At 54.9% G+C, this 27,650-nt stretch overlaps 2 protein-coding genes across 2 annotated transcripts; one reads left to right on the forward strand and one right to left on the reverse strand.

Annotated features, from left to right (window-relative positions):
- Positions 1-58: 58 nt before the first annotated feature.
- On the forward strand, positions 59-9,975 carry HCRTR1 (hypocretin receptor 1). The gene is made up of 7 exons (XM_059376976.1): positions 59-277; positions 465-643; positions 1,967-2,210; positions 2,672-2,787; positions 4,234-4,466; positions 5,573-5,694; positions 7,320-9,975. The coding sequence occupies exons 1-7, from the start codon at positions 73-75 to the stop codon at positions 7,508-7,510; spliced, it is 1,290 nt and encodes a 429-aa protein (XP_059232959.1). The 5' UTR covers positions 59-72; the 3' UTR covers positions 7,511-9,975.
- A 374-nt stretch (positions 9,976-10,349) lies between these two features.
- PEF1 (penta-EF-hand domain containing 1) lies at positions 10,350-27,650 on the reverse strand. Its single transcript, XM_059376977.1, has 5 exons — positions 27,544-27,650; positions 18,554-18,869; positions 13,677-13,832; positions 13,047-13,190; positions 10,350-11,386 (listed from the first exon to the last, which is right to left on the reverse strand). Exons 1-5 carry the CDS (start codon positions 27,565-27,567, stop codon positions 11,157-11,159), a joined length of 870 nt encoding a protein of 289 aa, XP_059232960.1. The 5' UTR covers positions 27,568-27,650; the 3' UTR covers positions 10,350-11,156.

The following is a 27,650-nucleotide window of genomic DNA, read 5'->3' on the forward strand; positions in this document are numbered from 1 at the left end:
TGAGATCTGGTCTGGGCTCCCCACGCCCTGCCGGGCCCAGGATGCCCCTAGCCATCAGCAGCTCCTAAGCTCATGGAGCCCTCAGCCACCCCAGGGGCCCAGACTGGGACCCCCACTGGCGGCGGGGACCCATCACCATCCCTGGTGCCTCCTGACTACGAAGACGAGTTCCTGCGCTACCTGTGGCGTGATTATCTCTACCCAAAGCAGTATGAGTGGGTCCTTATCGCTGCCTACGTGGCTGTGTTCCTTGTGGCCCTGGTGGGCAACACGCTGGGTAGGTGTTTAGGTCCCAACGGTGCTGCGGACTTCCCCTGGGCACTGGCAGGGGTCCTGGGCCTGGCTTCTCTCTCTCCCTCCCCATCTCCCCTTGGCTTGGCAGTGTGGGGGCTGGGTAGCACGGCTCTGCACAACCCCCCCGCCCCGCCTCACATCCCCCTCCTCTTCCCACCCCTGCCCTGCAGTCTGCCTGGCTGTCTGGAGGAACCACCACATGAGGACAGTCACCAACTACTTCATCGTCAACCTGTCCCTGGCTGACGTGCTTGTGACAGCCATCTGCCTTCCGGCTAGCCTGCTGGTAGACATCACTGAGTCCTGGCTCTTCGGTCATGCCCTCTGCAAGGTCATCCCCTATCTACAGGTGAGCTCCACCCAGGTGCTGTCTGTCACCCCTCTGTCACCCCAAGTACAAAAAACCATGGCCTTGCATAGACCTCAGCAACACTTGGACTTGCCTTTCAGACAGGATGCAGTGGCTCAGTTCCTCTGCTGTGTCGTCCTCTCCTGTCATTAGGGCCCGGCCACAAGGCCTGACACTTGGAGACACAGGCCCGGTCCACACACTCATATAGAGATCCCCACCTGGTCACACCCGCAGACCCACACGCACATAGCCACTGGACACACGTGCAGTCACCTCCACTCACCAGGAGAGGGGCACAAGCCCACGGTGACAGGCACAGATGCGTGCTAGGCCTGCTCCCTGGTTCCCAGGGGGCTGGTGTGAGGAGCCTACCCCTGGCCAGGGCCTTCCATCCCCCAGCGGCAGGGATCAGGTTGTCCAGATGTGGTGGGGGTTGGGGGAAGAGACCTAGCCAGAGGCCAAGATGCACCCCAGAGGGCAGGGTTCCCTCCCAGAGGCAGCCTCCACCTCCACTTCTGTTCCTAGGCTCATATCTGCCTCCCTCAGGGAGGCTCTTTCCTCACAGCCCCGGGGAAGGGAAGACATCCCTGGGCAAAGAGAAATGCCTCTTGGATTTTTTTTTTTTTTAAAGATTTTACTTATTTATTTGAAAGACAGAGATCATAGGTAGGCAGAGAGGCAGGCAGAGAAAGAGAGGAGGAAGCAGGCCCCCCAACGCTGAGCAGAGAGCCCGATGCGGGGCTCCATCCCAGGACCCTGGGATCATGACCTGAGCTGAAGGCAGAGGCTTTATTTAACCCACTGAGCCACCCAGGTGCCCTGTCTCTTGGATTTTTAAGATTTTCCACTCAACAGATTAATGCTGCGAACACTGACAATAAAGACAGGGTGGGGAGGAAATGCACCTTAGGCAAATTATTTAACCTTCCTGTGCCTCAGTGTCCTCCTCTGTAATGTGGGGTGAGAGTATGCACCATGGGGTTGTTGTGAGGATAATGAGAACAGTGCCTGGCACGTAGTAGGTCCCATTAAGTTACTATTCATGGTAGGGAAGCACCCACTGTGGGCCAGGTCTCGACCTGGACATTTCCCACCCGTGATTTCATGGATTCTCGCAAGAATCCTGAAGGTGGAGGACATGTTCCCATTCCTCAGACGAGCCTCCGAGAAGGTGAGTGATTTGCCCAAAGCTCCATAAGCCGTGAGCAGTGCAGTGCAGTCAGGATGGACGCCTGGCGTTTCGGGACTCCATGCCCCATCACCCACCCCATGTCTGTGGGTGGCCTCCAAGGGGACTGACGCTGTGTGCCCATGGGGCAGGCCGTGTCTGTGTCGGTGGCAGTGCTGACTCTCAGCTTCATCGCCCTGGACCGCTGGTACGCCATCTGCCACCCGCTGCTGTTCAAGAGTACTGCGAGGCGCGCCCGTGGCTCCATCCTGGGGATCTGGGCTGTGTCCTTGGCCATGATGGTGCCCCAGGCTGCCGTCATGGAATGCAGCAGCGTACTGCCTGAGCTAGCCAACCGCACCCGGCTCTTCTCCGTCTGTGATGAACACTGGGCAGGTAATGGTGGGGGCCTCGAACAGGAGGCCCTGGAGTGGGCGCCTCCTGGATACGTACCCCTAGGACAGGCATCTGTCAGTATACTTATGGGGCGGGCACTCCCAGGGTGGAGTGTTTTCTCCCAAAAGGACACCCTCGGAGCTGGCTTCTATAAGGTTACCCTCCCAGGGCGGGTGACCCCTTGATGGACGCCATCCAGCAGGCATCTAGCAAGGACACCTCCAAAGCGGGTATCTCCTCTAGTCTAGACACCTGTGAGGGCTCCCTCCAGGGTGGACACCCACCGGCTGGGCAACTGCAGGGTCAGAGAGACCCTCTCTGTCATGGTGTCTATAAGAGGCCCAGCTGCTTGCTTTGACTGTACGACTCCAGATGGGGCAGGGGGGCTTTGCTAAGTGGAACAGGCTGGAGGACCCCAGAAGGGGAGCGTCTCTTGCCCTTGTTTCTCTTGACCCCTACAGATGACCTCTACCCCAAGATCTACCACAGTTGCTTCTTCATTGTCACTTACCTGGCCCCACTGGGCCTCATGGCCATGGCCTATTTCCAGATCTTCCGCAAGCTCTGGGGCCGCCAGGTGAGACCCACTCTGGTGTCCCTGTCTGGGCTGGTGGGGAGGAAAGGGGTCCTGGTCTGAGGGAACAGAAAGAATCTGCCATCCCTGCTGCCACCAGAGAGAGGTTAGGCCCAGGGACAGGTCAAAGTCAAGGCCAAAGCACTGGGGCTGACCCTGCAACCGAATGTTAACTGACACTGGCTTCAGTATCTAAAATCTCATCATCGTTCTGAGCCCAGTAGCTGCCCTTCATTGCACTCGGTATTTCCAGCTAGTCTTGCCTCCTCTCAACCCTCGTATATTGTCCCCAACTGAATGTATGAGAGAACGGAGTCCCAGAGAGGCAAAGCCTCTTCTCCCAAACCCCTCAGCCAGCCAGGGGAAGAGCAGTGGCATTCTAATGCCCACGTTGGCCCCACAACAACATTATCTCTGCGTTTTTGCCAAATTCGGCCCTTGGCTCCCAACGTCTTCACAACAACCTAAGCACAGAAGCAGTAGAACCCCCACTGCCAACTTGCCACAGCTGACGGGTGGCAGAAGCTTTCTGGTTCCGGGGCCTGCCTGCTGGCCTCTGTTACAGACCCACCAATAGCAGGTTCTGGGAGACGGGGGGGTTATTGTGGGAGGAGGGGAGTGCTCAGAGGTTCTGGGTACCAGGGGGCTAAGTTCTGGATCCTGTGCCTGGGCAAGGAGAGGATGCAAACCAGAAGGTGACCAGCCTGCAGTCCACCAGCACCTGCCCTCTGCCCTATAGCTCCCCAGTCCCGATAGCAAGAGTCACTATCCTCCTCTAATAGATGAGAAAACCAAGGCTCGGGGCAGGAGAGTGGGTTGAGTGAGCTCACACAGGTCATGAGCCGCTCAGCTGGCCCTAGCCCCTAATTTTCCTCAACTGTAGCCCTGTGCCCCTCTTTTGGGGGGTGATTCATGTGTCCAATGGTGTGAGAGGCTTCAAGGATATCTATGGCTGCTTCTGAAACCTGGACCCCTCCCAGGTTTCTCGGCCGTGACGGAGGCAGGGACTGTGCTCTGAGGCTCCGGTCATTCCGTGCCGCTCACCTGCTCGCTCCTTGCCCAGGCCTTTCCGGGGTCAGGCACAGGCGAGGTGGGGGGCACAACTCACCCACCACCCCTCCCCCCAGGACGGGAAGCGATAGCCTAAGGAGGATGGAGGGGTAGCTCGGGAGAATGTTCTAGAGTCTTCTGCCTCTCTGAGGTTTGGTTCTTTCATCAGTAACTGAGGGCCAGGAAGCCCTTCCCCAAAGGCACACTGTGGGGCGTTCACAGTGAGCTCCTGAGAGCTTCAAGTTCACGGGCCCCCTCCGGCCCCGAGTGTCGGTCTTCATCATGAATATTAGGTTTCTTCCCTTGGCCCACTTCCAGCCTGCCCCAGGGTACAACACCCCCCCACACACACACACACCACCCACCGCTGCTCTCTCTCTTTCTCTCTGTGCCGGCCAGATCCCCGGCACCACATCGGCCCTGGTGAGGAACTGGAAGCGGCCCTCAGACCAGTCGGACGACCCGGGGCAGGGCCTGAGCGCAGAGTCCCCGCCCCGGGCCCGGGCCCGGGCTTTCCTGGCTGAGATGAAGCAGATGCGGGCGCGGAGGAAGACGGCCAAGATGCTGATGGTGGTGCTGCTGGTCTTTGCCCTCTGCTACCTGCCCATCAGCGTCCTCAATGTCCTCAAGAGGTGAGAGCGTGAGGGGACAGCTGGTGGCCTCTCTCTGCTTGGGGAAAAGAAGGGCCTTAGTCCACTTTGTGGCCTTGGAGGCAGGTTATTTCCCTTCTCGGAGCCTCCCAGCCTCAATTTCTTGCCTGCAAACTGTGAATAACGCCTGCCTGCCTGCGAGGGGATTATGAAAATTCCTCCATCTCTTCTCTCAACCATCAGCTCCCGGTGGGGGTGGGGGGCAGGGAGCAGGGAGCACAGTGACCACGTGCACAAGACAGTCTCTGCCTTCTTGGAGGCGACATCTAGTGGGACAGAGAAATAAGTCTCCACCATACGGGCAGGGAGGGATATCGCGATGAAGACCAAATAGGGAAAGAACACAGAGTGAAGGTGACGAGTTAGTGGGGTTTTGTGTGTTTATTTTTTCATCTTTTTTTTTTTTTTTTTTTTTAGATACAAGGGTTAAAAAAAAAAAGGCTCATCTGAGGAAATGACATTTGGCAGGGACGTGAAGGAAGGGGGGAAACCAAGGGACCAGGCCAGCGGGTGTCTGGAGGAAAGCACTGGAAGCGGAGGGAACACGGGGTTCAGCAAGTGAGGGGCTGCAGGGCACAGGAGGGAGCAGCGGGATGTCTGTCAGGAGCCAATCTCAGTGTGAGCTTGTGCTTGGCCATTTCCTGGATTACTTCCTGTGATCTCGGGCATGTCATTTTGCTTCTGGGCACCTCCCTGACTGAACAATGGATGATGTCTTGCTTGACTCCTCATGTTGCTGCAAGGGTGGGTGAGGAAGTGGGTGGGGGTCCCAGGGGATTTGAGAGCCGGTGAATGAGCAGATGGACGCTGGTCCCTGTCCCGACAGCCACCCTGGTTACACTCTCTGTGCTCAAGACCTCAGACCTAAAGGCCCAGGAAAGGGCCACCTGGTGGGACAGAAGGGGCAGTGAGAACTCTTCCGCTCGATAGCCGCTAGTGAGCTGTGTGACCTTGGTCAACTCACTTCCACTTTCTGAGCCTTAGGCTTTCCTTTGTTTTAGATAAGGACAGTGACTCCCACCCAACAAAAATGGGAACATGTGCACACACTTCTACCCCATTTCTGACTGTCCTCCCCCTGGTCCTAGGGTGTTCGGGATGTTCCGCCAAGCCAGCGACCGAGAAGCCGTCTATGCCTGCTTCACCTTCTCCCACTGGCTGGTGTATGCCAACAGCGCTGCCAACCCCATCATCTACAACTTCCTCAGTGGTGAGCGGGCTGGAGAGGCAGGGGGTTGGGTGGGGAGGGGTGCGGCAGTCTTCGGGACAACAGTCTGCACACCCCAAGCCAGGCTGAATAAAGGGATGGCAGGAGGGGATGTCCCTGCTCCCGCCTGGGGATCTTGAGCTGGCTCTGGGAACTCCTCTTTGGGAGAGACCTGGCCCTGATCAGGAGCCCTGGTCTAAGTGGGAGACAGGCCACACACCAGAACCTCTAGTCGGCCCTGTCTGGCCAACACAGGCTCCGGGGGAGCCAGGCCTATGGGAAGAGGGCCCGGGAGCTCCCGCCCGAGAGGATGACTGTATAACCAAGTCATTTGGGTAAGGGAGTATCACAAGCAGAGGCAGCCCAGGACCAGGGAGGGCTTCCCCATGCCCAGAAAGACACGAACTGGCAGAGCCGCCAGAATGTGGGGGGGCTGTCCCTGGATCCATCTGTCTCCAATACCAGCCTTCTTGCTCCCCTGTCTGGAAGTCCAGGTATCCCCAGTCCCCTAGCCCCAACCCAGGCTGCTCCCCTCTGCTGTCCCACTGTGTGCACCTCCTGCCCCAACAGGCTCCGAGTGGTAACACCTCTGCTCACGGACCCACCTGGGCTTAGCAGAAGTGTGGCTTCTGAGGCCTCTGGCTGCAGAACCAGGCCTAACAAGCTGTCCAGATGCCTGTTCAAGCCTGGGAACAATGATCTTTGGGAAAAGGCTGAAGGAGGGGCTGGGGGTCCATATCCTAACCCTCACTGAGACTAAAGAATTAGTCCCCGAAGGCTAGCTGGCGGTCTCCAGCTCAGGGGGGAGAATAGAAGATATAAGGGCTGCCGCGAAGGCGGCAACCAGACTTCCTGCCAGGCATTCCTGTCTTATGTTCATTTACTGAGCACCTACTGTGTGCCTGGCCCTCTGCTGGGGCCCGAGGGAGGCTTGCTGGCGGACGAAGTGTGGTCAAGGAGTTTTCTGCTCCACACACCATCTGTCTCCTTGGTGTCCTTTGGCTGACCGAGCTGGCTGTGGTAGTCCCTTCTTCCCTACTCTGTTGTCCCCTTCAAGAGAAGGGCTCCGGAATGAGAACTGGGCCTGACTTTTGGCTGGGGGACCTTGGGCAAGTCGCTGCACCTTTGTGCGTCTCACCTATGAAGTAAGGATAAAGGACGCCAGCCTCTCGGGGTGCTGGGGGAAGCAGGGGAGGAGCGGTGCGTGGGGCAAAGTGGAGGTGCCCCTCACAGGGCCTCATGCAGGCTGCTGCTGTCCTTCCCATCACTGTGGGGCACGGGTGGGGATAGCCTAGCCATAGCCATGAGTCCGAGCCCCTCCCGCTCCCCACCAAGGTGGCCCCAGGCCCCGGAACCAGACACCACGTTCTGAGCCAGGCTCAGAGCCAGAGTGCAGTCAAGGAATCAGATGAAAATTGCATTTCTCCTTGGGAACTGCTCCGGGGCCTCTGTTCTCACTCTCCCTGGCAATGCCAAGGTCGCCTTTGGGGCTTTCTTCCTCCCAGCTCTCCCCTGCCCTCCCGCCCCCTCACAGGCAGCTTGGCTGGAGCTGCGTGGGTGTTCCTGGGCCCAAGGACCTTCCTGCTTCATCCATCTCCTTATGGCTGTGTCTTCTGTCTCCAACCAAGGCAAATTCCGGGAGCAGTTTAAGGCCGCCTTCTCCAGCTGCCTGCCTGGCCTGGGTCCCTGCGACTCTCCGAAGGCCCCCAGCCCCCGCTCCTCTGCCAGCCACAAGTCCTTGTCCTTGCACAGCCGGTACTCCGTCTCCAAAGTCCCCGAGCACGTGGTGCTCACCAGTGTCACCACGGTGCTGCCCTGAGGTGTCGCCCTGGTGGCTCCCGAGGGGGAGGTGGTACGAGCTGCTTCCTGCCTGGGCTGCTCCCCTGACTCTTGTGGAGACTGCTGGATGCAATGGGAGGCCAGGGCTCCAGACCTGGTTTTCTGCCTGTTTAACTCTGGGCAAGTGACTTCCCTTCTCTGAGCCCTGTCTCCTAAGCAGGATTGATGGGAGGATTAAGCATGCTCGAGAAAGCAGAAAGCTCGTTGTAGATTGTGAAGTGTTGTGGATGGGATTATCCTATTCCTCCCACATGGCTGTGCCCCACAGTCTCATCCATCCCTATCATCCTTCCGCAGCTCGGCCTTCCTCCCAAAGATCTCTCTCCCACCCAATTACAGGCCTTCCCTGGAGTCTGTTGTAAGGGTCCTGGCGGGCAGTGCCATCTGGCCCAGCGGCTCCAGCGGAAAGCCCAGCTGCTCTGAGGCCCACATGAACGAATCGGGGTCCAGGCTTTCCCTGGTAGGAACACAGCCCCATCCTGGCCACGTGCTGTGTGCACCGCAGACTGGACCCCGTCGGCTTTCTGGTGTGCTAGAACACTCTCCGTGTGGCCATTTGGCATGGAGGCCAGCAGCCTGAAGCAATTGTAATTAAAAGCCTGGCACTGAATGTTCCTTTTCCTTGTCATTGCACAAAATCTGTGCTGCTGAGGTGAGGAGAGAGATGGTGGGGAAGCTTGGGGTAGGAGAAGACCAGGCAGCACTGGAATGCTATGATCTGCTGACCACCGCCCACCCCTCCCAACACCCTGGATCCCAGATGGGCTCTGAGCCCAGATTCAGAGCACATGCATTACTGCCTCCTGCAGGACCTGGGTCCTGGACACAACTGTCTGCTGTGACAGTTCTGGTCCCAGTGGCCTATGGGAGGTAAGGGAGATGTGGGGGCAGACAGCGGGGTTAACAGACTGATTTACTATTATCTTCACCTTCTTGGAAGTCAGGCTTGCATTTATTTTCTATGAACTCACAGGATAAAAAGAGCCCCAAACGTGCTCCATCTGCCACCAAGATGATTAGAGGGCTGCCAGAGGCCCTGCCCCTCGTTGCCAGGGCGGGAAGTGGAGTGCGGGCTTGAGGAGAGTTCCGCTGACGGGCGGGAGACATCTGGCAGGGGCCAGCTCAGCTGTGCGTGACCCCTGGCTCTGCTTGATTTGATGAATGGAGCTCCGGGCTCCCTCTGACCTCCCCCACCAAAAAAATGGGGCAAAACCATGGTCCTGCCGGGGCCCCGGCCCAGAGATGCTTAAGCGCCCCTCCTCTTAGGCATCACACTTCTCCTAGAGCAGGTGGAAGGTATGGCCTAAGGATGTTGTCCACTCTCTGGGCGACTCTCCAACCCAGTGCTTGTGGCCATTTCCACGGATGCCCGGGTGCTGCCCGGTGGGACAGGCCACCCTGCTCCTTCCTCGCTCCTGTTGGCCTTGCGATCCCAAGCTGTGGGCCAAGTTTCATGTAGCCAGGCTCGGAGGTGCACTGTGCAGAATGGTGTGTGACAGCAGGCTCCCAAGCTTGGAACCAACCATACCCACGAGGACCAACCCCGGTCTGGGCCTAAGGAGCCCGGGCTGAGAATGAGGCTGAGACTGTGATTGGTGCCATTCTAGAGACATTGCTGTCGACACCTGGCTCGGTGGGAGCGAAGGACAGAAGCGTCCTGTAATGGCTTCATTCTACTCTATTCCGCTGGCTGAATCCAGTCCAACAGTGGGCTCAAGGCCTCCACTTGGGGAGGTTCAGATGAACTGGAGAAGATTCAGAGGACGAGGATGCCAAGGTGAGCAATGCTCAGGGAAGAGTTGCGGAAGCACCAGGGGCCAGCCAGCCCAGGGAAGGGAGTTCCCAGGGGAACAGGGCAGTTCTCAATGTCTAGAGGTGGGGCTGGGAGGAAGGGGAGAGAGAGCTTCTGGGTGGCCCAAGAGGGAAAACCCTAGTCCAGGGGTGGTTTTCAAGGTGGCAGGATTTTGAACCTCATCAGGAAGTGTTTGCTGGTCAGAGGAAGCCTGCTTCCTGGAAGGGCACTGAGCTGTCTGTCCCTGGAGGCTGGTAGGCAGAGGCAGACCTGACCAAGGGGCAACAGAGAGGATTCTAGCCCCGGGTGGAGTTTGGCCTCCGGAACTGGGTTCCACCTGGGTTGGTGCCAGCATTCTAGCATGTTGGCAGCCCAGGGGACAAAAGGGCTGAGCTGGCTGAGCCCGACATACCTGCAGGGCCTCACTGAGCTGCTTCCACCCACCACCTGCTGGGCCCAGAGCTTTCTTCTCTTCATCCCCAAGAGGAAAAGAATTAGCACACAGTGCCCATAATCAGGTCCCCGCCCCCAACAAACCAGAATGTCTGGTGTCTTGGCTTTTGATTGAAATTCTGTCAGATCACTGTAGACATTTGGTGTAGACTGATTATCACACTGATCTCAAGACCCAGCAGCTAGCAAGGACAGATGTCTGTGCTTAATAAAAATGGGGGAAAGTTATGACTTAATAAATGCAGTTTGTCTGGAAGATCAAACTAGGGCTTGAGATAATAAAAAAAGGCCATGCTGTGAAGTCTGGGGTGGTGCCTGTGGCCCAGAGCGCAGTCCTAGAACAGCGACAGTCCTAGAATGGTGACAAAACACATGAACCGGGCCAACCCCTGCACTGGAGCTCCACCCTGGTAAATGGGACCGGCCCCACGTGGGCCATGTCCCCATGAGACGCCCCTTCCCACACCGTGCGGCGTGCAGTGTGCACTTCGATGTTCGCCGAATGGATGCGCATGCCCAAATTCCACAGACGAGCTGAGCCCACAGCTCGGAAGGTGGGATGGACGCGTAGGACTACAGAGTTTTGTCCTTTTATTGAAGCTTACAGTTTCACTGGACTTTTGGCCCCGAAAGAAGAAAAAAAAACAACAAAACCACAAATAAAAAAAGAGCATTGGCGTTGGGAGGAGGCAACTGGGACTGAAGCCAAGCAGACAATGGCAGGCAAGGGAGGGTCCAAGCTGCAGAGGGGGAGCCTGGCCGAGGACGCCCAGAGAGCAGACTGTCGGAGCTCCCTGAGCAGGGACGGCACCCAGGCAGCTAGAAGTCAACACGCGCGGATTTGGGACGTGGGGCTGGTGGAACCCAAGCCACTTGGTGCCGTGGACAAACCTCCCTCCTGCTTGGTTAACTTCCACTTTGGAGAAACTGAGCTCATTAGACAAGACGGTGTAGGTGAGGGGGCTCAGGTGCTAATGGCAAGAGGCTAATGAACACTTACCACTGGTGTCAGGGCGCAGAAGGATCAGCCAGAGGCTGGAGCTCAGCTGACTGGGCACTACTCACTCCACTGACATCTCCTGTTCCTGGCACAAGGCTGGGCCATTTAAATGCTTAGGGCTCAGGACATTAAATGCTCAGGACATTCAACTTCAGTCCTCTCTTAGGTCAGGCCACTACCTGTGTGGCCTCTGCCCAGGTCCCCACAATTTGGTGACAGGGACACGGGACTCCAGGCCCTCTTCGGAAACAGTGCTGCATCAGGAAAGGGAGAATCTTTTTCTAGGAGGGGCAGGAAAAGAGGAGAGGCCCACACGCCTCTCCCACTCTCAGGAGCCAGGAAAGGTCCCTGGTCCACTCTGCTCTCCCCAGATGGGCCAGCTTAGAGCATCCGAGAAGCTGTCATGGTGACAAAGTCCTCAAAGCTGAGCCGAATGTTGCCCTGCACGGCTGTGTCCTTCTCCCGGAAGGCCTCGGTCAGCACCTGCAGCTGGGTGCACACCTGGATGAAGCGGTCTAGCTGCATGGCGGGGCTGGCGGAGCGCGGGCAGTAGCGGGTGACCAGGAGCTGGGTGAACTGGGGGCTCAGGTTGTAGCCCATCTGGGACAGAGCTGCGGAGGAGGGGCACAGGGAGCAGACACAAAACCCCACCGTGAGCACGGCTGTCAACCAGCGCTGGGGAGCCCAGCAGTGCAAGGGACTTTGAAGAGATGAAAACCAAAATGGAGAGAGGAAAGACATCCCTACGGCCTGTCTGAGATAGCGGGAGCCCAAAAGGGACTCTCTCTGGATGCTCTCCTTGGCTGGAAAGCCCCAATCCCGTTCTCCAAATCTCCATTACTCTCTGTTCAATCTGGCCCAGAGGGTCCCAGAATGACATGGAGCTAGCCATGCTCCTCTGGGACTCATCTGCGTTACAGAAGGAACCCTGAGCCGCCAGGACCCCATAGCCCAGGGCGGACATCAGAGGCAGTGTGGCACAGAGGGAGACAGGCAAAGGCCTTCTCTGGAGTTAAGACAGCCCCTGGGCAAATTACTTAACCTTGCTAATCCTGTCTTATCCTCTCTAAAGTGGGGCTAAAATCACCTTGTAGGTCCTAGTAAGGACTGAGGGCGGGGATCCTGCAAAGCACTTGGCACAGTGCCTGACACATAGTAAGCCCTCAGTGGAATTCGTTAAAAATAATAAAATCACCATCTCCCCAGGCAGGGCTGCTGGGTGGTTCCAAGGTCATGGCCTACGTGCTACCCTGTCCCCAACCTGGGAGGTTTCCTTTCTTCCTCTCCACATATCTACTAGCCCAGGCTAAAAGCTCCCCTTTTGCTATGTGGCCCTTAGGAAAGTTGCCTAAACTCTGCCTCGGTTTGCTCATCTGCAAAAGGGCAAAAAGAAGAGCGCCCTCACATAAGGGTGGGGAATAACAGACACTAGCTGTCACCCAGGGAGCGTGAGTGACGTTAACCCTGCTTATTACAGTGCCTGGCCCACAGCAAGCAGTCAATAAACACATATCTTGTTGTGACAGTATCACCCTTACCAACATCCATGACAGGACCAGGCAAAAGAGACAGGATCAGTGCAGGTCATGTCCTTGCCCTTCATCCAGGGTGCAGAGCCGGTGAGCCCACCCCCACCCATAGAGCTCCTCCATCTACTGAAATCCGTGCCCGGGCCCAAGGGCCTGGTTCTCTGGGGAGCCCTTTCTCCCTCCCAGGTGGCAAAGGTCCCTGTCAGATTCTTATCAGCACACTGACCACCCATCTTCTAAAGTCAGACTCGGTCAGAACCGGACCTGGAGCTATGGCCTCATGTCATTAGAGCTACTGTCACTTTTAGCGAGGTCTGGGTCCCAGAGTTGGGAAGGAAACTGCTTTAGAGCAGAGATGGCCACAAAAACACCTTTCTGAGCCCCATACATGGCTATTTCCATTTAGCATGTTGGCTACCAGAAAGGAAGGAGCCACACCAGCCACCGGTCCTGGTCTCCAGGTGCCCTGGGCTGCCGAGTCCCCAGCATTAGCCAGGAGTGCCGTCCCGAGGGGAGTCTAGCCCCTTCCTGGAACTGGGTGCTCCCTGGCCCTGGATCTTGGCTCGGTGTCACAGCCAGACCACAGACGGGATGGGGAGCACACCTGTGCCGAGAGCAGCATTTTACCGTGACGACGGGCTTCTGGCAGTCAGAGGCTAGAGAACAGCGGCTCCCCCGGCACAGGGACTGAGTGGAAACTCGGGGCTCTGCCTCTGCACCGAGCCCCTCCCACGGCCCTCACCTTGCTGCAGCTCCGTGTAGCTAATGGAGCCGGAGTGGTCCCGGTCGTACTGCTGGAAGAGGTTCTTCCACTGTTGGATGAACTTCCACAAGGCTGAGAAACCATAGACGTCGATGCGGCCTGACTTCGTTTTGTCAAACATATCTTGGGTGGGGAGGGAACGGAGAAGAAGAAAAGCTTCAGGACGGAAGGCCCAGAGTCCTCGGGCAGCACCCAGGCCAGAGCAAGAGACTCCAGAGAATCACAGGCCTGAGGCCCAGATGCCTGTACCTTAGACATACTCTCACCAAATGTGGACCAGCCCCTGCCCCTGGCCACCCTCAGCCCTAGCCCTTCCAGAACCGCATTTTCCGTGCCCAGCCGGCCGCCGACCCCCTTGGTGCCATCTGCAGGGAGTCCCATTCTGCAGAATGGAAAACTGAACCTGGGGCTCAAAAAGTCTAGAACTTGAGGACAAATCTAAGGGAAAGAGCTCTCAGTCTAGAGGATCTCACCTTGAATCCAACTTCCTGCCAGAAGTCTTTCCTGGCTAAAAGATTTCTCCCCTGAATGGCTGCCCACCTGCCATCAGGAGTCAGGTGGCTCTGCCCCACTCGAGCCCACAGCCCCCAGGGAAGAGCTAGGACTCACTGATCATCATGAGGCATGTCTCGTCATTGAAAGAGGACCAGTTAGAGTTGACCAGAGCCTGCTTCAGCTCCTTGATGGAGATGTAGCCACTGTGATCGGAGTCCACTGACTGGAACCAGGAGTAAGCCTCAGGATCCACATTTGGAGGAACGCCACCTGTGAGCAGGGGTACAAACCAGAGAAGTCAGAAGCGGGTCTCAGAGCCAGTCCAAGGACGTGCTGGGAAGGGCCAGCCTTGGTGCCTCCCTGGGGGCAGGCGTTCCTTACCCACAAAGCCTCACAAGGCCACCTACCCCACCTTCCATCAAGCCAACAGCCTTATCCTGACGGAAGACTCAGAGTAGAGTCTCTGAGCATAGACTCAAGGAGTATCTGTAGTGGGCTTCTGCTCTGTGAATCTGCTGGGCTTTTCCTACAGTGTTCCAGTCATTCCTCTCTTTGATCTTAAGTTTCTAGGAAACAGGGACTTTCCAGCTGACTAAGAATGCTCTGAAAAGAAGGATTCTCTCTTCTCCATAGACTGGGAATCCAAAAGTGTTTGCGGAGCAATTGACATGCAAAGCCGAGAAACAGGTATTTTGAGAGTCACAATAGCAGGCGGCTCTCTGGTGTGAGAACCAGGTCTGATTCATGTCTGATTTCCCTGACGCGGCGACAGTGGACACATTCCATCAGGAGTCACCAGAGTGTATTACGGCCATGGAACTCTGCCTCTTCTCCTTCCCCATCAGCTCCCACGCATGATCCCCATCCCCAAACCTCCCTGGAGACATCTCTGAACCTCCTCGCCCCCACGCACCCAGAGAGTTGCCTAGTTCCGTATCCCCTCTCCGTTCCTATGCACCGGCCCTGGTTTAAACACCTCCCACATGGATTGCTAGAACAGACCAAAAGGCCTAACCAAATCATCCTTATAGCTACTCTCCGCCACTCTTCACTTGTTATCAAGGAATCTCTAAAATCCAACTCGGTTCTAACCTGTTTCCCCTGGCCTCAACTCAAAACTCTATCAAGGCTCCATTGCCTACAAAACAGTCCAGCAGCCTTATTCTGGCATTCCAGTGTGGTCCACTCCTGCCTACCTCTCCCACTCTGTCCGCCTCACGGCTCTGTTCTAGCCCAGATGAAGCATCAGACTCGCTCTTAGCCATCCCTCCTTATTCCCACCAGAGGCTGTACTCACTGTTCCCTGCCATGGACCCCTTCTCCCTCATCTCTCTGCATCATTTCCTGTCCCCCTGCAAGACCCAAATAAAACGCCATTCCTTCCATAGGGTCTTCCCTGTCCATCTCTGGAAAGGCTTCCTTCCCTTCTCCGTTGTACTCCTCTCTTAGGGCCCTGATCACCCGTGTGCATGTTTTCTTCCACCCTCTTCCAGGTTGGAGTTGGAGTAAGCTGTAGGCAAGCTCCCAGCCTAAAACTCATCTCTCAGTGCCCAAGGGCTAGCATGGAGCCAGACCTAGACAGGGAAGGTTCTGCATTCATGCCAGAGCTGGCCTCGTGGTTTAAGTAGCAGCTCCCCCATTTGTGGCTGTGGCTTATTTAAACTGTTTCAGGTTTGTTTTTTTTTTTTTTAAAGATTTTATTTATTTATTTGACAGAGAGAGATCACAAGTAGGCATTGAGGCAGGCAGAGAGAGAGGAGGAAGCAGGCTCCCTGCCAAGCAGAGAGCCTGATGTGGGACTCGATCCCAGGATCCTAAGATCATGACCTGAGCCGAAGGCAGAGGCTTAACCCACTAAGCCACCCAGGCACCCTCTGTTTCAGTTTTCTTATCTGTAAAGTGAGGACAGGAGCATCTACTTCACAAGATTACTATGAAGTCAGCATCTGTTACAATCTAAGTTCTATCTAACTGCTGATTACTGGTGCTGCTGAGGTTCAAACAGCGTTGCGTGTCTGTAAGCAGGTAGAGGAAAGGATCATTCGTATGGAAAGCCATGCAGGGTGAAGGGGTGGGAGATAACAGTGGGGAGGCACACAGGCCCTCGTGTTGGAAAGCAGACTGAGTGAACTGGCCACCAAAAGTGATCCTTCCCACAAGGCAGCATCAGGGGCAGCCACAGGCCAGAGTGGCACGCAGAAACCATCGCCTAGTCCCAGAGGTGAGGCCCAGAGAAAAAGGTTTGCTTGACTGAAGGCCTAGGTGACCTCCGTGGATAGGAAACCTGGGCAGGTCCCATAGCGCCTTCCTGAAACAGCAGCTGAGCCACAGAGAGCAAGGGCTGTGGCCCCAGGTGAGAGTGTCTCTGGGACATGTGGTCCAGGCGGTCTGCAAAGAAGAGCCCAGGCTCTGGAGGCAAAGAGCTCTGAGCCTCACCAGCTTGTGGGACTTTAGACAAATGGTGAGTTTTCGGAGTACTGATCGCCCCATTCCGAAAACAGACCGATGTCCCAGGGCCGTGTGATGAGTAACTGAGGCAAAAGCAAAATAAAGCTGCGGCAAAGGGTCTGCCAACCTGTGCGGGCATGTCTTCCCAAAGGAGGGGCTGACTGAACGGAGGGGAAGAGAGCTGTGATGGGGAGAAGGAAAGCAGGTGGCAGGGGCGGAACGTGTTCAGAGGAACTCCGGCGGGACTCAGGTGGACAGCGGGGACAGTCCCCAGCAGGTGTGGAGGCTGGAGAGGCCCGGTGGGTCTTGAGCACCTGGGGGAACGTCCCTGAGAGCCGTGGGGCACCTTTGATGGGCAAATCTGTCTTGCAGAGCAGTGGCGCGGGCACTCTAGCTCCTGGATTCATCCGGTGGGGCTGAGGCAGGGCCTCCCAGTGACTCGCGTGCAGGAGAGCTCCAGGGAGACACGAGCCGCACGGGAGAGGAGGCAACGGCGGCCACGTGAGTGGAAGCTGCAGACGGGGAGCAGCTCAGAGTCGGAGGCACATCTCTCCACTTTCTGCAGCCCCGGAGATGATCTCAGGCCTCGGGCCCTAAAGGAATGAGCCTCACAAAGCGGGGCTCCTTGACCTGCAGTGACCTCACGTGGGCTCACAGACACAATTTTAGAAGGTGGAGGAACTCCCCCACGAAGCTGCTGAGCTGAAAGCAAACAGCCAGAAGCTCGGGGCTCTGACAAGATAAATGCCACTGGCTCTGTTTGGAACCCCCAGTATGTGAGCTCTCCCTCAAGGCCACCTGCCTGGGAAGGTGCAGGAAAGTGTGGCAGCTTCCCTGAGGGGCCACTCCCAGGAGGCCTTGCAGATGCACCAGACGCTTCCTGGCTGCATGCTGCTGGCTTCGTCTCCTGGGAATAAGCATTCTACGAAGGGGCCGATGAAAGAGTCCGGGCAGATGGAGCAGTCTAGGTGCTCACCTTCCCTGACCCCCTGCCTGAGGTCACACAGTCATGTTCAGGGCACCTGAAGGCCCCACCAGGATTCCCTGCCCCACTGACCCTCCAAGCCCCCAACCTCCACCTGTACAATACCTCCCTTCCAGCACCCTCTGCTCTTTACCCTCCCTGCATCCCATCATTCTCCTGCCTCAGTATCTCTCAGGCGTGACACCCTCACCACAAGTGCTATCACATTACGTGCGGCATACGTCTTTGCTGAGAACGTACCCAGAATGAGTTAGCTCACAGAATACTGAGTATTAAGCCCTTCCCACTCTACCCAGCATTTACCTGCACCTTCTCATCAAACCCTTATTAATAAACTTGTCAGGTAGTGGCACTCCCCCATTTTACAGATGTGTACATGTGAGGCATAAAGAGATGAGTCATGGGTGCCTGGGTGGCTCAGTCATTGGGCGTCTGCCAATCCCAGAGTCCAGGGATCAAGTCCCATGTCGGGCTCCCTGCCCAGCGGGAAGCCTGCTTCTCCCTCTCCCACTTCTCCTGCTTGTGTTCCCTCTCTCGCTGGGTCTCTCTCTGTCAAATAAATAAATAAAAATCTTTAAAAAAAAAATTATCGGGTGCCTGGGTAGCTTAGTGGGTTAAGCCTCTGCCTTCAGCTCAGGTCATGATCTCAGGGTCCTGGGATCGAGTCCCACATCGGGAATCTCTGCTCGGCAGAGAGCCTGCTTACCCCTCTCTCTCTTCCTGCCTCTCTGCCTACTTGTGATCTCTTTCTGTCAAATAAATAAGTAAAAATCTTTTTAAAAAAATTATCATTTAAAAAAAAAAAATAAGAGGTGAAGTCATTCAGTCAGGTCAGCACGTGGCCTGATCTCAAAGGCCTAAGCTTTCAACAACTCTACCACCTTCCTTTTCTATATATAGCGGCCAGTCTTCTCACACAGACATGGGTTTTCCCCACGGTCCACTGCTGCCGGTTGTTTGCTGATCCCCTGTAAGGGCACAGTGCATCCTCTCCACTGCCCAGTGGCCTGCAGAGCCCCTGCAGGACAGCACTGTCCCCTCCCATCTGACTGACGTCAGGCTTAACCAGGGATTCTGGTTCGTTCTGGCCACGAGAACGAACAGAAGTGGAAGAGATGTAAAGTACTTCGATGCAGAAGCGTTTCAGAGGCACCGGGCATTCCTGCTAGCTGCCCCGACCTGTCTTGCCACAGGAACAGCCTATCTCAACTAAGGGCTGCTCCCTCTGCCCGGATCTGGAAGGAAAAGACACGTGGCACGGAACTTCAGCAGCCAGATCCACAGCTGCGGACATGTAAGCAAGAGTAAGGAAGTGCAAGCAAGCAATGGAAATAAACGTTTGTTGTCATAAGCCCAAGTGACTGTGGAGTTGCTGTCCCCGCAGCAAAGCCAACTCATGGACTTCATGCTCTGCTGATGCAAGCAGGAGCTGCAGGCAAGATGCTAGGGTGCCGGAGACCAAGCTGCCAGCATACCCACAGGAAGGGCAAGGATGGGCCCTGGAGAACTCAGAACAAGGTCAGAGATCTTGGACCTGGAGTCCAAGATCCCTACTTACCTGGAGGAGGTCCCTGTCCGTAAGGCCCAGGATGCTGGCCCCCGTAGGAATTTGGAGGCCGCTGACCATAGGGGCCCCCTGGGGCTGCTCCACCATACAGTCCTCCTGGAGTTCCAGAGGGGGGTCCCCCAGGGTTGGGGTGTCCGTAGGGTCCTCCACCAGCTGGCGGTCCATAAGGCCCTCCGGGGGCAGGACTTCCTCCATAACCGCCACCAGCGGGTACCCCACTGCCATATTGCCCTCCACCATGCGGGGGTCCAGGGTAGTAGCTGCCTGGAGGGGCTCCGGGCGCTTGTCCTCCAGCTCCTGGGCAGCCCTGCAAGAGCAAACCATCAATCAAAACAGTAAGGCCGGAAACCAGCCACAGCATGACCCTGTACTGTCAAGAAACCCGGCCCCTGTCAGTCTTTCCCAGAGGCAGGGCTGGAATTGTGCCCTATTTGCTCATATGGACAACCTGAGGCTTCTAGAGAAGAGAAAACCTACCCAAGATCACACCACCAATGACATGTGGAGTCAGGGCTAGAATCCCGCTCTCCTGGCTCCCCACCATCACACCAAGGGGCTCCGTGATGGCTTGGGATCGTGTCTGGTTGGCCACGTTCTCCCCTGCCCCCAGTGTTGACTGTAGGCTCAGTAATTACTGAACAAACGAGGAGGCAAAGGAATCCAAATCCCACCCCCACCCCCGGTGCCACCCCCATGGCTCCCTGAGGACTGACAGCGCAAACACGGTCCCCCCACCCGCTGCTCTTCAACCCCGAGCAACATGTCCCGGGCATGGGCTGCAGCACGTCTTCCTCAGCTGAGAATAGCTCGAGATACGAGAGCATGTCCCCTTCTCCCTGGTGACTCTGGGACAGGCTGGGGAGACCCTGCTCCTCAGGCACTGGAGGGAGCAGAATCAGTAAGAGTCAAAGAAAACCAGTCTGAATTCAGGTTCTGCCATTTACTCACCGGACTGACTTCCCCTCCCTAAGCCTCAACATCCTTTGTTCTAAACAGGAATCAACAGTGCCTACCTCCCAGGCTGGTATGTGAATGAAAAGAGACCAAGTGCGCGAAGCGCTCTGACACAGGAGGAAACCCCAGTCCAGAAAAACTGCACCCAGACTGCGTGGAGGGGCTGGGGCCGGGACCCAGGCCATCTGTCCCTTAGCGCAGACGAGGGGGCATTCCCTCTTTCATCCAAGTCCCCACACCACAAGCCAGGGATCCCCAAACTCAGTGTTCAGCTGTAACCACCTACATGGCAGAGCGCAGCCCCAACACAGCTGTGGACAGGCTGGGTGCAGGGGTCCGGGGAGCAGCTGGGCCCAGCTCTGAGGGGAGTTACCATCTAGACACGCTGGAGATAAACCTAGAAGGCACACTAGTGGCCTAGCCGCGGAGAGCCTGGACTTGCTCTTTTTATCGTGTTTGCTAGCTTCTGGGACACTCTCCCTCGAGGCTGAGGCCAAACTCACACTTCATCTGAAGGAGGTCTGCTGGCTCAAGGTAGGGGGCTTCTGGGGCAGGGGAAGCAGGAAGCAGGCCCTTCCACCTTCCCCACTCAGCACGCTGGGAGCTCTGAGGTTTTGGAAACTGCAGAGCTGGCGGCAAGACTTCTTTCTCTACAGCGAAGTCACACACCAATCCTGACTCAGAACTCCACTTGCCAGCGGAGCTCTCGCTGCGGGTCCCAGGCTTCCTCTCTCCAAGCCTGCTCCTTCACAGGTAAAACACAATCCTCTCTCCCTTACTGGCCGCTCTGCTGATTACAAGACATAAATGCAGCAGAATTTTGTCAGTCTAACTTTTAGCTAAAGACTCTTTTGATAAAACAAAAATTTAAAAACTGATGAAAGAAAGTGGCTTTGGCTGAAGCACGGTGGGGGTGCCAGAGCCCCGGCCAGGCAGGCCCCCTCCTCTGTTAGATCCCGAGGGAGCTCTGCAGATGCCTCATAGTGACTCAAAAAGAGAGTCTGAAAACCACTGATATAAGAAAACAAGTCCTTACAACAGTGCCTGGCATAGAGCAAATGATCTAGAAATCTTGGCTACTGTTACATTACTCATCACCCGCAAAGCCCTAGGCCAGGTAAATTCCTGGGGAGGGGGTGTATAAAGGTGAGAGCTGGTGGGAAGGGGCTCCTAGTTAACAGCAGAGGTGCGGAAACGCTCTTCATAACATCTAACAAAACAGCACAAGGAACCAGGTGTTTCAAGTGCATGCACAAGCCGTGAACCAGAAAGGAGAGAGGGTGAAGTCGAGAGCGTTTCCAGAAGCAAGCAGCGTTTGAGCCGGGATGAAAAGAACGAAAAAGATTCCGAGGGTGCTGGAGCAGTGTGATGGGAGGGGTGCGTGGAAGGTGGGGGTCTAACCCCTTCAGTTTCCCGATGGCGAAACTAAAAAGAAGGAAAGGGACCTGCTCAAATCCCACGGAACTGGAGGCAGAGATGGAGCCGGACCACCTCCCACCACACCGGGGCTGGTAACTCCCCTGGCCTAGGGCACCTGAGGCCCAGGCCTTCCGCCTGGGAAGTCCCCCGCCACCCCAACAAAGCAGGTGCTGCCAGGCAGGTCCTCTGACCCTCCCAGTATCACATGCCAGGGGCCTGCTGGGTCTGGCACAATCTGGCGACTAAACCCTCTGCTCTCTGCCCTGGGTCAGAGCCCTCACCTTTAGCGAGTACTTTGACAAACATGCAGATGCTACCGCAGAACCTGCCGACAGTCCTCAAACAGAAAATAGGAAGCTATTAGTAGGCGGCTTTTCAGATGAAAACTGAGGTACGCAAGCACAACGACTTCATGCAGCAAACACTTACAGAGTATATCGTACTAGGCCTGGGGTGTCAAACTAAATAGGACCCCGAGGGTCCCACTGGTGATTCGAGTACAGTTTGATCGGTGCCATCAGAAAAGTCCACTTCAATGCTATCAAGGAGGTGCAGACAGAGGAATTTGTTCCGTTTGCTGAATGATGGCTGAGGAATCCAATGAAGCAATGCGTGAAGTGAGTCAAGGAAAGCTTCCTGGAGGAGGCAGGAGTGATACTGGAGCTGGCCTTGAAGGATGCTGAGGCATTCCCCAAAGCAGGAAAGGACATTCCAGACAGGAGGGAAAAGATGGGCACAGGCCTGGGAGTGAGCCCAGAGGGGTGGGGGGTATGGCTGGAAAGCAGGGGCGGGGGCAAGGACGCAAGGTGAACGGAGAGAGGCAGGCTCTTCACACTCTCCTTGGCCAGGCTCCCCTCCTGCTGCGTTTCAGTGAGCGGGTGAGTTTCTGGTGTCTTAACGAACTTTCTGTCTATCTGTGTCTCCTCCACGCTACAGTGGGCTCCCCAAGGCCAGACACTGGGCCTCATTCATCAGGGTACCCAGGGTCCAGCACAGTGCCTGGCACCTGCAAGCCTCCATAAATATTTGAGCAGATGAATCCCGCTCTGAAGAGTTTGGGCTTTATGCCTGAGGAAACAGAGCGCCATAGAAAGGTTTCCAACAGAGGAGGAACGTGATCAGAGCCTTGTTTCGAGAATTAACCCCTCAGTGGGGTGGGGGATGAGCTCGCGGGGGAGGCAGCAGCCCAGGTGTTAGGCAGGCAGGGCTTGAACCAGACAGCGGACTTAGACATGGAGAGAACAGGATGGATTCTGAAGCTATTTCAGAGATAGGCTAGACATGACTTGACGACTAATTCGATTAGGGAGGAGATGGCGGGGGAAGGAAAAGAAGTGCTCAGGATGACTCAGGTTATCCAGAGTGTACAGATGAAGCGGAGCCACTGACTGAGGCAGAACCCAGGCCAGGGAGAAAGTCTGGGGATGATGGTTCCCAGGGTCACGGAGTTGTCAGTGAAGGTCTGAACCAGGCATGAAAACCGGAGTCCCTGACTCCCTGTTCTTTTATGCTACTCCATGCTGCCAATCCTTTTGAGACTTTTTCCAAGAGCATTTCATGTTGATCAACACAAGATTGTGAAAGAAAAAAAGAGAGAAAGAAAGAGAAAGAGAGAGAGAGAGAGAGAGAGAGTTCAGCAATCACGATTTCTGAAACATCACAGAAAACTATCCGTGGGACTCTTTCGGCCCCCAAGATTTTATTTTTAAGCAATCTCCACACCCAATGTGGGTCTCAAACTCAATCCTGTGATCAGGAATTGCAAGCTTGGCACATGCTGCCAACAGAGCCCGCCAGGCGCTCCTCCCTGGGTCTTTACTGATCACTCATAAACTACATTTGCTCTACTGGGGTCAGGGAGGGGCAATTAACATTTTCCGGAAGCTCTGCCAGGTGCTTCCGGTTCAGCGGCTCCCACTGATGCTGTCTTGTTAGGGAAGTGCTATTACCCCCATGTCACAGATGAGAAAGTTAAGGCACAGTTTCCCAGGATGCCTGTGATGAATGACGCAGCTAGAATGGGTGAGCTGAGATTCAAAACAGGGCCTCTACTCTACTACCCTCCCCTGTGTTCACTCAACCATGACCGAACAAGGACTGTCCTCAATGTAACTGTCAGACATGATGGATTTCTACAGTGGACAGGGCTGAAGGGGGAAGGGCTGGATTAGGCGATCTTTCAGAGGTTCTGAGCCCGGGAATCAGGGAGAAGCGGAGGAATCATACTCTTTTCTTTCCGCAGCACCTAGACCCGATCTGAGAGCCACAGGACTGTGAGAGATCTGAGAGCCTCCAGTCCAGCCACTCAGGAGAGGACGGAATCTCTGCAGCACCTTCTTGAATCTGCTTGCATGCCTGCAAGGGGTGGGGGACTCACCTCCTCCTCAATAACCCACTCAGGAAGTTCTCTATTTTCTTTGGGCGCAAGGGGTCTTCCTTCTGCCCCCAAGACCTTCGTGAGGTTCAGAGGTATCAAAGGTTGCCCTGTGTGGAGCCCTGATGGGGAAGGGAATAGGCCATCTTGCAAAAAGAGGCCGGTCTCTGGAGCTGCCCCTCAAGTTTCGGGTGGAGGAGGCTAACACACATTTAAGGGGTTAAACAATCAAGAAGACAGGCGTGGTTTGGGCATTCACCAGCAAAGCCTCCTAAAATATTTAAAGGCCAGAAACCTGCAGCCAATAGACAGTGGGCCAAGAACTACCCCAAGACTTCAATTACCGCCTGGATGCTGACATTCCGAAATCCTTCTGTCCAGCGTCATCTCTCCTGAGCTGCAGACCCACATATCCAACAACCTCCTGGACCTTCTCTCCAAATCTATTCCTACCTCTGTGTCCCCATGTCAGTGAGTGGTACCTCCCACCCAGTCCCCCAAACCTGAAGCCCTAGTGCTCTCCTGGGCACCTCCTCTTTCTTCCCCTCCATTACCCCAATCTCTCTCTCCAAGTTCTCTCAATCCTACCTCCTAAACGCTTTCAAATCCTTTTTCACCAGGCCCCCATACTCTCTAATCAAGGGTACTTCATCAGCTTTGAGACGGGTCTCCCTGTCTCCAGGGTCTCCTGCTTCAGTCCATTCTCACAGTGCCCCCACGGTACCAGCTCCAAAGCACAAATGAGACAAGCGTCTTCTACGGCTCCCTCATTAGTCAGGATGAAGTCCACACTCCCCCCAAAGGCATACAAAGTCCTTGAGGGTCTGGCCCTGGCTTACTGTTCTGGTGTCATTGCTTAGCCCTTTCCCCTTCTTCACTCCGTATTGATCTCCTGAAATCCCTCTAAAATACTGGGCTCCCATCTGCTGACCTTTGTGCGTGCTCTCCCCTCTACTTTCTTCACTCAGCTAATGCCTACTGGTGATTCAGCTTTTGGCTTATGTCACCTCCTTTAAGAAGGCTTCCTCCCCCCCAGACTTAGTTAGGCGTCCCTCCTGTGCTGTCCTAGTGCCTTACACTTACTCCCATCTAGCATTTATCACAATGATTCCACGATTTGTCTATCTGTATCATTCTTTCCTTGGAGTATCTACTATATGTCCAACACCACGCCAAGCACCTTACATGGGTTATCTCCTTTAATCTTTACATAACTCTTATACTCTTATGACCCCACTTTAAAGAAGGGAAAACGGAGGCTTGGAATTTGGCAAGGAATTTCTGCAAGGAAGTGGCAGAGCAGGGACGTGCAGCCAAATCTCTCAGTCTTAGAGACCAAGCTCTCAATCACCGAAACCCATCCAGCTGGCTCTCCCACCCAGGACCAAAGGTTACTTGAGTTTCACTGCTCCAACCCTCAGTCCATGCTCAAGGACTCCAGGGCTGGAGGCAGTGGAAAATTCGAGTTTTGACTCCTAACAGTAGGTTGCAATCCTGCAGGACTATGTTCTGGGTAGAAAGGAGGGAGCACTAAGCCTTTGGATGCTTTGAAACAACCCAGCATTTCCTGGGAATACCCTGGACCAGGAGCTACACAAGTGGTCCGGGTATGTTGTGTGTTTGGGTGGGGGGGAATAAAAGCGTTTCTTCTTCTATTCTAGACACCTTCCTCTCCATGCTCCTTTCCAGTATTTCACTCTGAGCAGAAGCCCAGGCCATGTGGCCTAACAGCCATCAAAACAGCAAGGGCTGCCACTAGGCACTGGCACACACTTGGTATCAATAATGTGCCAAGCTCGCTGCAAGCTTTATCAGCTTGTCTTCATGTCAGCCCTATGAAGTATTACTCCTCCCTTTTTAAAGGTGAGGAAACTGAGGCTCGGAGCCCATAGATGGATTGTCCAAGGGCATGCAACTATTAAGTGCTAGAATTAGGATACTGTCCAGTATCCAACCTGGAAGTTCAAGCTCTTAATTTCTATGTCACTGCCTCTAAGATGCATACAAAATACCCCCAGAAGCTTACTATGATGTAGATTCCTGGACGCTTCCTGGGTATAAAATAGGTCTGAAGTGGAACCCAAAAATGTGCTTTTTTTTTTTTTTTTTTAAAGATTTATTTATTTATTTGTGGGAGAGAGTGAGACAGGCAGGCGCAGAGGGAGAAGCAGAGAGAATCCCAAGCAGACTCTGGGCAGAGCGCAGAGCCCAACACAGGGCTCGGGCTCACAACCCTGAGATCATGACCTGATCCAAAACCAAGTCAGACGCTCAAATGACGAGGCCATCGGTGCCCCCAAAAGTGTGCTTTTAAAGCTCCTAGGTGATTCTGATACAGACCATCCAATGCACCATGGCAATGTTTTTCCAAACTGTGTTCCTCAAGAACACTAGTGTTACCAAAAAATGACCAGAAATTTTAGAAAAAGGTGGTGGGGATGGGAAGCAGTTCTGTGGCTAAGTAAGTTTAAGAAATACCACATATTCTATCCCTCTCTAGCAGATTTACAAGGCATGTTAACAAATTATGAATTCTGAGATGCCTCATGTTGAATGAACTTAGCCAGCTGTATTTCACAAAGTATTTTCCAAACTAACTTAACCACAGAATCCTCCTTGATTAGCAATACCTATTAACATTTCATAAGACCCAACAAATGCAATGGAGCTTCAGAAGCCCTGTTAGGCTGTACTTCCTTCTAACCTCAGCCCGTGCTAGCCTCTTTTTGTCTACTCTGCTAAGTATGCAATGAAAGGAGTTCTAAGTTCCAGTCCTAGCCTCACTCCCTCACTTGCTATACTGTGACCTTGGGCAAGCTGCTTAACCTCTTTGGGCTCCTTCCCCAGCTATAAATTGGGGATAATAATCTCTGCTAGCATGTTTATGGGGTCTTCCTCACTGAGATTAAAAAGGTCCAAATCCAAAAGCCACAAAGGGCTTCACTCCCTCACGATTCTTATGGCATGTGACTATACTCTGTTGAGCACTTTCTAATATCCCATATAATTTTGCTTTCCAATTTTCCCTGCACGGGTTTTATCTCCTAAATTAGTACGATCTTGGGCAAATCAGGAGCCCTCCCTGGGCTTCAGTTTCTTAAAATAAAGGTGCTATTTTGAGGTCCCTCCTGGCACTGACCTTCTAGGGAGTCTAGAAAAAAATCCAAATACTAAAATACTCTTACACTCTTAGAAGTACCAAATGCGGGCGCCTGGGTGGCTCAGTAGGTTAAAGCCTCTGCCTTCAGCTCAGGTCATGATCCCAGGGTCCTGGGATTGAGCCCCGCATGAGGCTCTGCTCAGCAGGGAGCCTGCTTCCTCCTCTCTGCCTGTCTCTCTGCCTACTTGTGATCTCTGTCTCTCAAAAAAAAAAAAAAAAAGAAGGACCAAATGCTTTACAAGCATGACGTCATTACTATTCATGACAGCACTCTGAAATAGACCCTATTATTGGGCCCAGTTTTCAAGAGGGGTTGAAGCTTAGACTCACAATGGCAAAATACCCTGTTTAACGGCTCAGAACTATGGAAGTGATGAAGCCAAGGTGTGAACCTTCTTCTGACTCCACGCTGAACTTAACCACTCTACCGATCTGTCATCCAACAAAGGATTCAGACCACAGAATCACCTTGCTGTGTTCTTGGCAGGATCAAAATGGGCTGGGGGTATTTGCTGACGGCTTCCGGGTTCTGCTGCCTGCCCGGAGACTTCGGGTTAAGTTCGTGTCTTCTCTGGATTTCACTTTTCTTATGAGTGAAACGGGGGTGTCAGACTAAGAAAACAAGGTCACTCGAGGAACCTGCGGAAACCACAGATTCTCCTGATGATTCGCATGCAGTATGTCAGGAGCGTATTTTTATCAGACGCCCCGAAAGATGCCGACGAAACCAGTGTTCTCAATGTTCTGTTGACTTCGGTGAGCCCGCCGGGAGTCCCCGCGGGAGTCCTGAGAAGGTGTGGGGTCCCGGCGGAGCCCAGCCTGATTACGTGGGGTTCAAGGTCCCCAAATCCCCGCCGGCGCGACGTCAGAGGGGGCGCGACGCGACCTCCCAGACCTGTAGTCTGCGTGACGTTTGACAGGCGCGACCGACCAGCCTTTTTGCTTTCTCTGCCGCCCGAGACCTCGCTGAAGGTGGAAGGGCTCGGAGAATGCCAGGAGAAAGCAAAGCGGGGCCCAGGCCTGGACTCGGCAAGGTCCCTACTTGAAATCGCCCGCCGCCCCCAACACACTCACCTGCCCGTAGGGGTAGCTGGCCATGGCGACGCGACGTCACACGTCGGCGAGGGGCGGGGCTTCCCAGTCCTGTGCCTGCCCCGCCTGGGCCTGGGGTGTGGGCTCGC

Source organism: Mustela nigripes, chromosome 14 (genome assembly GCF_022355385.1).
Source record: "Mustela nigripes isolate SB6536 chromosome 14, MUSNIG.SB6536, whole genome shotgun sequence".
NCBI classification, from domain to species: domain Eukaryota; kingdom Metazoa; phylum Chordata; class Mammalia; order Carnivora; family Mustelidae; genus Mustela; species Mustela nigripes.